The sequence below is a fragment of the Labrus mixtus genome, chromosome 1 (assembly GCF_963584025.1).
Source record: "Labrus mixtus chromosome 1, fLabMix1.1, whole genome shotgun sequence".
NCBI lineage: Eukaryota > Metazoa > Chordata > Actinopteri > Labriformes > Labridae > Labrus > Labrus mixtus.
In genome coordinates, this window is record NC_083612.1 from 17,080,441 (window position 1) to 17,092,500 (window position 12,060).

Here is a 12,060-nt window from a genome sequence, read left to right on the forward strand (position 1 = left end):
CAATTGAAAAATCAAATTTTTATCTTTTCCTAAGTATGCTGGCACTTAGAAAGTAAACAGTGAATCTTATTTGACAAAGCAAAATTGGCTGTGAGGATGCTTCAGGGAAAGACAGAAAAAAAAATATGGGTCTGCGAGTTTATCTCTGGGGAGGAGAGAAATTAAATCAAAGCCCCGACTAGCCATTCCTCACAAACTCATACAAGGACAAGAGCAAACATTATTAGTAATTGTTTTTTTTATTTGATCTTTTCATCTTTTTTTTTCAGATAGATCACAATGAACACAGCCTTTAGACAATAGCAGTTGAAATAATCCATACAAATGAATGTCTCTGGTGATCTTTCTTTTTTGCACCAGATGCCCGTTATAGCGTGGAGCCCTATGCTATCAGTGTGGGCTTTGGGGGCAGAGGGAGGAAAGGGGGGTGGGGGTGGGGAGGGTTGAGTGAGGGGAGGACACTGACAAACATTGGGTGCTTATTTAACTAACCAAAATGGCATGTCGTCTCAGCGTTTGTGTGTGAAGCAGTTGCCGTCTGAGTCTGCGTGCACCTGCATCAGTGTGAGTCAGAGACCAGAGGCGCTTAGCCACATTCAACGAGGCCCTGTTCTAATCACTTGGTAAAATCAACAGTCTGAAGTGGGCTAAAAGAACCCACTCTAGATCTGAGTAATGCACTGCCAACAGTCTTTGTTGCCAACAGGCCGTAATTAGTCAATAATGAGAGGCCTTACATTACGCTCAATCTCCAACTATGAGTTGACCTCAGCAGCCACGTGCTCTGCTCTGTTAGACAGAAAATAGCCTGAGAGAGGGGCCATGGCTTTAAAGAGAACCTTGCATCCACTGGACCAGGCTCATTTCATGCCCACAGGTCGTGAGTGTACAGACTGCGGCCGAGCCAGTAGAACGCCATTAGAGGGGACAGCACTTTAGAAGTGATAGTGACTGTTTGTGGCAGCCAGACTGAGCAACAGACACAATCCTGGGGGTGACCTTTGCACTTTGTCTGAAATAATGCCCAAATGAATGCCGGAGCGCAGCAAGAGAGGTTTACTTGGAGTTGGAATTAAATCTTTTGCACACAGATAAAATAAATTAAATAAGAAGAAAGGAATTGTTTTGTCGACATGGAAAGGAAATCAACTTGTACATTCTCACATCCTCACACACACACACATATACACACACACACACACACACACACACACACACACACACATACAATCGCAGAGGAGAGAATGCTTGATCCAGCGTGAAGGCCAAGCACAATGAGATAAAAGAAAAATAAAGCATGAACACAAGTGTGAAAGTGTCACATTTGTCTGGGTGGTGTTTTGCCCTCTCTTTCAGCCTTCGTTTTACCTTTAAGGAGCTATGCATTTAAATGAAAGGCAGTGTGCTGCTGGAGTGCCCGGGTTATTTGTGTGTGTGTGTGGGTGTGTGCAAAGCAGCAGTTTTGTTAGGATCACATTTGCAGCATGCACTTTGAACAGCCCATTTAAACCAGAAGATGTTAGCAACGGGCTTGTCTGATCAATCCAGATATTTGAGGGAGATCACTGACAAATAATCTTTTTTTAAATACCCATGAGCATTTTCCTCCTTAATCAAGTCTTCTCTAAAAAAAACAGCTTCTGTCACCTCCAAATGGAAAAAGAAAGAGCAAGGGTAAACTGAAACCAAATACTTTATAGACGAAAGAGAGGGGAAAAAAAGCTAACAGTTACTTTGCTCCTCAGAGGCGACAATGCAAACAGCTGCAGAGAAAAGTAAGCAAATGAAAAGTGAAATCAAAGAAACGATGGCAAGGAGGCAAAAGATACAGCAGGATGGAAGAATGACAGGAGGATGTCCAAACACGTGACTCAATTAGGAAAATAAAGCAAGAGCAGAAATACCAAAATGCTCAGATGTGCCAAGTTTGGAGGTTGTGCTGTCTCTGCCGTCAAGATACCAACTCAGAAAATACACAAAAACACTTAGTACACCAGGAGGTGTATGAATGTAAGTCACTGTTCCCTCTCATGGCTGCATCTTCCATAGATTTGGTGATTGTGGTCATCTTCACCCAGAACACATCTAGTCTAATAGCCTACTGTTCTGCTCATTTAACGCACAGAGAATATTAGAAAAAGCACCTCCCATACTTATTTCAGAGAGTGGCCGAAATGTGCCAAAAATTTCAAAAATAAATGTCTGTATTATTTTTTTATTGTTTAAGAAAGCCTGAATGTGAAGACACTTGGTTATATATAAACCGTGTACCTAAACAGCTAAGACATCAAATCCAAAAGTAACTTCAGATAGAATTTCAGATGTCAAGTTTCTCTGCAAAGAATGAGAATTCTAACATGTATCGAGGAGTACATACATAAAGGACACAGACTGCTGAAAAAGAACCTCTTTTGGTCCTTTATAGAAAATGCACATTCTGGTGGACCAGGGCTTTAGAAGCAGTCACAAGCTCCACAGATACAACAAGCTCTCCGCAGAGACAGTAAGGCAGTTTTATGATCACCAAGGAAACCACTCCACCTTCCATATGGCAGGTTTCTTTTTTTTTCTTTTTTTTTTGGAAAGAAAGTAAAAACATAATGAACAGAAAATCCGCATCCTAGTTATTGTGGGAAAAAAAAAATAGCTGCCCTGTAAAAATCTTGCTCAGTAAAAATATTCAAACTGTTTTTTTTCCCTTGTGGTTGTTGCTTTTTGTTGTCGGTTTTTTTGAATTGTATTCTAGATCAGCTGGCTCATTAAGCTTTTAACAGTTACTATATTTGATCCAGCTGGATCTCAGGGTAAAAAGAGGCGACATCTCAAAAGCACTGAAGCCAGCCTGCAAAGATGCAGAATAGAGAAGAGAAAAAAAAAAAAACAACAAAAACCCAAACTAAAGCAAACTCACAGAGTTCGACAGCTACTAAGGCAACTTTTGCCAAATACAATATAAGCCCATGTATATTGCAACACAACTATATATTAATTTAATAAAATACACAATATAGCTTTTGTACACATAACAATTTGGCTCAAATGCACAGAAATTGCAGTAAAATCAATAAAAATATGTCAACTTTTTTATGTAAACACATCTAAATTGGATACATTTACACATATAATGATAGTATGTATAGTGATAATGTGAAGGGACATTTTGTCGTTTGTTTATATTTTTGGGTACTTCGAAACAATGGCAGTGTCCTTTGCAGTTCTTTGAGTTTATACCCCGCTCTTGACCTTTCCTTGAGGACACTTTTTTGCTGAGATTCCTCAATTTCTTTTTTTCTTAAAAAATGTATAAATACTCAGTTTATATTTGGACACTATACATGGATTCATACATATAATCATCTATATAATCATATAGATATCATTTTTTCACAGTTGAGAAAAATGTCCCTTTTTATACAACTTGTGATTGCCGAAGGCAGAGTCACACACATGATTATTCACTGTACACAAGGGACTGAAGCTGATGATGTTCATGTAGAAGACAATTACACAGATGGCCACTTGTGTTTAAGCATTAGTGTGTGTGTGTGTGTGTGTGTGTGTGTGTGTGTGTTTGTGTGTGTGTCTGTAGTATCAGTGCATGTGAGTGTATCCGCACATGTATGTGCAAAGCGTAGTGCACATGTGTAAAATTGGTGCGTGTCAGCAACATGAATGTTTAAATAGAGGCGTGAGACAGACACAACTTACACATGTGGCTACAAATGACAGGTGAAACAATGGTTACACTGTTAATAATTCTCCTTCAAGCGTAGCGTTTAAGCCCCTTCAACCCAAAGTCCACAACCAACCCGAGCGAGTGCCTCCCCTGAACGACCAATCTCCTCATATTCAGATACAGGATCTGTCACGTGTTATATATGACCTACATTAAAGTCAGGAAAGATAAGGTTGTGTCGTGTTTTCACCATCCGAAATAGATTAGAATTTGTTTCTCTGTTCGATTGTCGTGTCTGACCATTAAAAGTCCTTTTCCGTTCAGTTTCTATGGCCATCACACATAACAGAAATCCTCCTACACACACTTAGATATGTAGGGTTTCACGAGAGACCATGAACAACACACTTATGAGCTGGTGGGCACTTAGATAATAGTTTGCGAGGTGCCAGAGGAATAAGCCTCTGCAATTTGCGAAAGAATCCAAAACAAAGAGTTTATAAATTCAGTAGAATCCAGGTGTTCTGTATCAAGTTCCTTTCATGTTTGTAAGGATCTCAGCACCTAAACTGGTGCAAAATCTCTGACATTAAAAATGTTCGCATTGTCTGTCCTGTGTCGGTACTTCTCAACAACAAATGCAGTGAAAAGAGCTCCTCGTCACAAGAGCCATTTAACCTTTCTGATTTGTTTTGGTGAAAGTTTTGGCATGAGAGTTTTTGGAACAGCATTCTATTCCTCTCTCTTCCTCCCCACGTTTTTTTTTTTTTTTTTGAGTCCTTTGTGTCACTTCCTGAGTGTGCCGGTGGCCTCACTTCCTCTGCAGTCCTGCAATAGTTTGTCGATGTCTCTCACCACCTGGTCAGCGTCCATTCTGTCACGGTTTACGTTCCCAGGCTCCACCTGCTCCAGGACGCACTCCATTTCACCTGTTGCCTCTTGGCTTATCCTGGAGCGAGCCTCTGCCAGCACCTTGGCTACTGGATCTGAGGGAGGCAAGGGTGGGTAGACCCCCTGGTCTCTGCTTTGTTTGGTTGGTGAAAGGTACTGACCATCAGGAGGGCCGTAGTGACCGGAGCAGGTGGCGGGGGGAGGTTTGCCTTCAGCTCCGTCGGCTGGGCTTTTCATGGAGGAACAGGGAGACATGGTGGAGCAGCCTTTAGTAGGACTGCTCGAGACTGAGGGAATCTCCTGGAGCAGTGGACTGAGGGCACGTTTCGCCTTCAAGTAGGGCTTGACATTGGCGACCAGGATGGTGTGATCGCGCCTCTCTTTTCCAAATGTACAGAATGTCTTTTTGCCGTTTGGGTTGACCGTCTCATAGGTTTCTGTCTCAGGCACAGTCTCCATCCCTGCTGGTACAAACATATTGTTGCGGTAGTCAACGCCCTCTGCCTGGTTTCCTCCAGCGGGGAATTGGGGCATCCAGCAGCGGTCGGAATGACCCAGAACTCGGCACTCCTCTGTACAGTTCACACAATCCTCATCTGTGGATAGAAAAAAGGGAGGGGATGGATGGGGAAGAAAGTAATAGTTGTGTCAGTAGTGTGCATAGAATAGTAAAACCACACAGGGAGAGGATAACAGAATCATAGAACTATTATGAAACTGAACTGTACAAAGGATTGGATCCCAAAGTTAGGAGAGCCGAGCCAAGCCTAATGAAATGATGTAAAATTGGAGGAGCCAGCTAAGGATGTCCCTTTCCAAAATCTGTGAATGCATGCACAGACACAGTTTTCCAAGGGACTGGGGGACACCTGCTAGCATTTTCCAAAGCTCTGATCAAGGGGATGGCAGAGCATACAGAAGGGATGGAGAGGGAGCGAGAGAAAAACAACAACAGTTGAGGTTTGGCACAGGCATAGTGCCGTTATCATAAATTCATGTCAGTGGGCTTTGAAGCCCTCCCTAGACAGAGAGACTGTGCCAAATGGCTTGTGCTTCTTCCCTGTATGTTTGTGCCTGTTTATTTGTGTGCTCCTTGTTGTTGTCGTCTGTGCATGCATGTGTGTTTAAGTGTGTCTGCCTATGCATGTGTGTGTGTGTGTGTGTGTGTGTGTGTGTGTGTGTGTGTGTGTGTGTTCTCCTCTTTCATCTCTATTCAGAAGGATGCACACTCTGGCTGATTATGGGAGTGTTCATGCCCGTGTCAAACAGATCCAGAACTTGGTTAAAATAATAATAATAAAATGAAAAGAGGAGCAGATTTTTTTTCTCCTCTTGGGCGTGAAGTGAAAAATAGAGAGAAAAAAAAACAGAGCATCTGTTGTCCCATAAATTGAATTTTTCCATTGGCTGGTTGGGATGAAACCAAGGGGAGGTGCACATAAATACAAAATCCTAGCCATTGATATTAATATACACATTCAATTTGTACATCTACTAATTTATTTCTCATCCTGGTGAGTACATCAAACGTGTGATATGTTTGATATAGATATTAAAACACTGATTTGCTAATCTCATTTTGTGACACTTACAGACACAATTCAGCTGCACCCCAACACGTTCCAGTACACGGTCTTGAGCGACTTTCATGCAAAGAAGCATGAACTCAACAATACAGGCTAGACAAACCCAAGGAGGGAATAACACACAAGCCTTAAATTCTGCTATCCAGTAAAATCCATAGTTTGTTTGCACAGGCGTCTAACCAAATGCAGCAGCTCAGGCCACTTTGCATATTGGGTTTTGAGATATGCAATGCATCTCTGCCTGTTTGTGGAGCCAAATGCTGTAAAAAAAAAAAGCAACCATACTTTCCTTATAGCAATGCAACCAATGCAAAAAATAAGCTCTTTTTAGAACAAAGCAGACTGCAACAGATCTGAGGCAGCTTTCTTTGTCAAGAGGAATTAGGCAAGTCTTTTCAGTGGGGCTTAATTTCTACACCATTGATGTTTGTGTAGCCCAGTGAGTGTGTAAAAAACAGAAGTGGCAGACAGAAATATTTGAACTTCAACATGATCACACACTTGTGAAAATGACACTACTTGGAGCTGAAGAGCATTCGAAACCTTTGTGAGACGATAACATTCCTCTTAAAGCGATGCAAAGCCACCCCATAAATTCCATTTTGTGTTGCATGGACCTTTCCAGCATGGTGAGAGTGCGGCTCTTAAAGACCACAAACTTGGGAGTCGTACAATCTTTTGTTGATGCAAATGAGCGTGCAGAGTGGATGTGCTTGAGTGCACTTGGCTAGGCTGTCTTCGCTGTGTTGCGGGTCAGCAGCCTTGATTCCTGAGAGACTGCCCTCCTAAGCTGCAGAGATGAGCTTAACACTTCACAAATGTTTGAAGAAGCCAAACAGTGCCGGCAGAGAGAGAGAGAGAGAGAGAGAGAGAGAGAGAGAGAGAGAGAGAGAGAGCCTGACATTTCCCATGACGTGGCAGTCATCTGAAAAGGAAAGAAGGTGAGCTGGAAAAGCCAAGGCCAGACCAGTTTGAAATGGACTACATTCAAATGTTGCGCGGAGGTGAGCGAATGCATCAGCACGCGCCGCAGAGCATTTGTGTGCGTCTATGCAAGAGCGATTTTAGATTTGAGTAAGAAAGTATAAACAACGTGTCAAAGCACAAAGATCGATGATATGGTTGGGGGACTGTACAGTACAGACATAATATAAAACCGAACACTCTTTCCAACCAGAACATGCTATTACTGCAATCCATCACCAACATAGACCCTACGTGTAACCAAGCTTAACAGCTGGACAACCACTGCCGCTCTCACAGCCAGCTCGCATGCAGTCCAGACACACACAATTAACTCGGCCCTCTACAATGTCTTCATGCTCTCAGAGGTGATTGTCCATTCACCGAGTGCATATTAAAGCATAAATAATCCATGCAGACATATTTCCCTCTATTTAGTCGGTGGAAACCTCTGATAGATTATTCATGTCTCAGCTGCACGTTCAACCTTGAGGCGTTCTTCTCGTATCTATAGCTAACAATATGACATATGAGAGCAAGGGTGACATTCATCTCCCTCCCTCCCTCCCTCCCTCTCTCTCCCTCTCTCTCTTTATTTGTCTCTTGACCATGGCTCCACTGGCTCTTCGGGTTTGGCAGCAGAAGCATCCACCAAGGACATATTTGCCTGTGATGATTTGGCTACCAGGGGTGTAGTCTGTCTCTCCGATATTTCTCTCAGTGCTGAGTGTGGTCCAAGAGAAATTACGCTGATAAAAAGCTGGAACATGAAAGAAAAAAAATCACAATTTGCTTCAAGACTTGGTCAATAACAGGATTCAGTACTGTTATGAAACCCTGATAGACTGCTTAGTTTGGTTTTATTTAAAACACAAAATATTGTTTAGAAAGGAATCATGATTCCTTATAAGCTTTACTATTTTCTAAAAACGATTTACCCATCCACTTTTATATATTGTGTTGATATCCTCCTTGTGGATGTCCTCCATTAATCATTATCTATTCTTTTTCTTTTTGCAGCATCCTTACAACGAAAGTACTATTTGTTATAAAGTCAAAACCTCCAGATAGCTTCAACCTCATGATATCAATCTATGTTTACAACAAGCACACACTATTTTATCTTTCAGGGTTCACTCCTGTATCAAGTCTGCAATCTTGGGCACGGATATTGTTTGGCTTTAGAAAAAAAGTGTCCTTTAATCTCGTCTTGCATGCAAGCCTTGAAAATACCCGCTACGTTTTTATAATATCCATGTTGGCCCTGAACCAAATGGAAACAAATGGAACGCAGACAGGGGACGACGCAATGACATCCAGCAAGAATTTGAGATGATTCGGTGTAGAGTGTGACTGAAGCGTATTAGACATCAGGCAAAGGAGGAAGGAAAATTCAGCTTTATTTACACGGAAAGTGTCACTGACACTTTGATTGAATTGTCAGGAGGGGTTCTCACTTGATGTTTGTGTCTTTGCAGCCCCATTGTAGACACTTGACCTGAATCCCTGATTGAAATCAGATATTTATTACACCTTCATTGACAACAAAAGAAGTTTAATTAACTCCACACACTCTTTTGTACTTGTGGAAGCCTTCTTTGAAAAGCAAGAAGACACCACTATCTCACTACCTCTGGCATGGGTTAATTGACTCCCTGTAGACTCCCTGTATAGAAGAAGACTGGGTAACAATGAGCAAGATGGTATAGCTTAGGTATGTAGCTGCCCGTTATCTTCACTGCAAAAGCACATGAAATGGTTATAAAAGTAGCAAAGCAGCTCTAAGAAATGTTTGAGCTTAAGGCCAAAGGACGCACGGTTTAAAAAAAAAACCTTTACCACTTCAGACAGCCCTTAATACAACATCTTTGCAAAAGAAGAAGATGATCCTGTTTTGCTGCGTTATTTGTCAGCATCAGATATTGCTGCTTACAGGGTGAGAAAGGCAGTGGCAGTGAAAGACGGCTGAATGAAAGATTTATTAATTCCTATCTGACCAGATGATGTGCCTTAGCTAGATGTAAAAATATGTTCTTACATGTAGCGCTTTAAAAAGACTGGGACATTTTTAGAGGCAGTTCTTGCTCAATGAATTATGAATCATCTGAATGAATAATTTCAATAATGAATTCCTTTTAAAATCAGAGCAGATCTTCTAAAACATAGTGTGTAATGACTGTCCTATGTATTCAAAGCAAGAAAGTGAGGACAGTGCATTATGCTTGAGAGGGTTAGGTTCTGCAAAGTTTTTTAATAAAACCCTGATAACAGTTTCTAGCGCTTAATCACACCCTGGCTGGTTATACAGAAATCAACCAAAGTATGGGTGAACCAAGAAACCAAGAAAGAATGTGGGTGGTATTTGGGTTACAGGAAGTGGTCTGTAGTTGTATGTGTGATGCCCACAGAGACCAGCAACAACAAAAAAACACAATGATTGGATGAGATGGTACATACCAATACAGGAATGAACAGCCACCCATACACACATCCACCCACAACGTCAACTATCACTCCACTTGATATGACTCACAACCCAGAGGCCACTGTAAAATGTCAACATGTAATGAAGTTGATATTAAAAAACTCCAATAACCCAAAGGGTTCACAAATAAAAAAAAAAGGCTAAAGTGAAAAAAAAAATCCATACAATTAAAAAACCAGTGAACTCCTTAAAACTGAGCCGGTGTTAACAACATCCTAAAAGCCTCCCACAGCTTTCTCACCATCCCTGCAAAAGTGAAGGTGCTTCTTCTACTGAGCTGTTAAATGTCTCTCATGTCTCTCCAAATTATATAAAAAAAAAAACACCTCTCTGTTTTCGTTCCAGAAATAATCTTTAATTAAATGAACACTGAATCAAATAGGGCCACATGAAATCACATAAAGGTGGGCTACAAGGCAAGGGCTTCATCCTCAACACAGACTAATAGAAAGTTAATGTTGGACTTTTCCTAGAGTCCTGTTTGTTTCTGCATTCCTCCATCGTATTTCTCAAACTTTCAGGCTGGAAGCTTTCAGCATGCTGCATGAAGGATGTGCACCTAAACCTGTGGCTGTAAAAAAAAAAAAAGTGTGCTTGTGTATCAGTGTGTGTCATAAAGCATGGAGTGATTTCCCTAAACACCCTTTTCTCCCCCAGACGCCTGCCCCCCCTGGCCCTACATGCCCATCCCTCCTCGCTTTATTACCCAGCCCTGTGATTAATGTCCCTCTGTCACACACTCTGCTTCCCAGAAAGGGAGGGAGGAAGAGGGAGCTATACATGGAGACTATGGCACGCAAACAGAGGACAAACTCATAGCTCGAAAAGTAAAACGCTTACAAACCCATAGCAATTTAGCATCCATCAGGGTCGGGGTGAATCACTTTACCATCAGGCACACCTGCATGGGTACCGATTAGACAGCTCAACGTGCTAGCAAAGTAGCCTGTGAGGATGGAGAACGATCAAAAATAATGTGTGTGTTTCTGTGTGTCTGTATGTATTTGTGGGTTTTGAAGTTGTGTTGTGGTTAATGCCCCCCCAACAACCCACCCAAGGTGGACAGGAGGAATGGCAGCTGATGAATCGCGCCGAGCATCTGTGACAGACCACGACTGCACCTGTTCACCTGAGGGAGCTCGCAGTGTGTGTTTATGTGCGCATACGTGTGTGTGATATTGTGTTTTTTAATCTCCTCGCCTACTGCTATGTGACCCAGCTGATCCAACTCCCCACCCACCCCCCTTTAATTCTCAGCCAATCAGGAAGACTAAATATTTGAACTGCACAGATGAGAGAGTCTCCTCTTTGACTGAGCTGAATGTTTATTAAGTATTCTGACTCCTAGGGGTTACAGTCTACTAAATAAAAGCAGGTTAAGGAAGGCTTTTCAAACTGTGTGTGGTTTTGGATTTTTCACACAGATCACTATACAATGTGGACTGGAGAGCAGATTTGTCCTCAGGCTATACACACAGAGACAGAGAGAGAGAGAAAAAATCCACTGGCTAAGTGTTAAAAAAGACCTTACAGTTGCCACTTTTTGAAACTGTGGAAATGATTAGGTGTTATATAAGAACTGCTGTTTTCTCCTGAACCTCCCTCTGTTATTTATTCAGCCCTGAATTTGGTTTTTACCAGGACGCAGACCCAGAGTAATAAAAACTGTGATATTTTCTGCAGCACATCAAATAGAGCGTGCGAGTTTATATTCCTTTCCTCCTTTTCACAGGATTGTTTTGGTGAAAATTAGAACATTACTCAAGTGTATTACTGCATCTGATGTTGTTATGATTGTCAAACAGAGCAGTGCTGGGGAAACAGGTTGCTCTCCACAGTTGCCTGGTCTGTTTTGTCAACATCATTTCGAAAAGGTTGCGATATGGTATTCGTGTGAAACTGCTGTTATGGTGCACCAAATGTTGCTGCAGGATCTGCATTTTGACGATTTACTGGCCTATTTCTTTGCTGAGCAAAAACAGGAGATGGTGTCTCTGATGTGATTTAAAATGGTCATTTCAAATTCAAATACAGTTATTCCTTTTTATTCTGGTCGAGCAACACATAAATGAAATCAATAGTGTCCAGTTATTGCAGTATATCATAATAATGTAGCCGTAAGCAAATTAGAACAATTGTATGGTTTTATTATCTGATACATTAGCATAAAATCAATCATTAAAGTTTCACTCAGTGTGTGGCGGTGCATTTAAGGTGACAGGCCTGGATTGTTTAGTGCAGCGGGTAGCTTAGCACAAAGAGAAAACTACCTCTTTACAGTTTAATAGCTTTTATCTCAGTGGGAGGCAAGAGAATACCGATGCATTGCAGGAAATGCTTGGCAGCGGCAGCAGGGGGCTGCCTGGTGGCTGGCGGAGCCAAGACTGAATCAAGGACATATATCTCCAGGATCAAACACGTCCTCTCTTCAGGCATTCCCTCACAAACTGCAAGCCCCA

The 12,060-nt window shown here is 41.8% G+C and overlaps 1 protein-coding gene across 2 annotated transcripts in view; it reads right to left on the reverse strand.

Moving 5' to 3' along the window:
- Positions 1-216: 216 nt before the first annotated feature.
- Positions 217-12,060, reverse strand: part of pcdh17 (protocadherin 17) — a 56,493-nt gene continuing 44,649 nt past the window's right edge. For both annotated transcript variants that reach the window (XM_061035760.1, XM_061035751.1), the window contains exon 5: positions 217-5,163. In XM_061035760.1, coding sequence (XP_060891743.1) covers positions 4,463-5,163 — 701 coding nt within the window. In that variant the 3' untranslated portion in view covers positions 217-4,462. The remainder of the gene's footprint in view (positions 5,164-12,060) is intronic.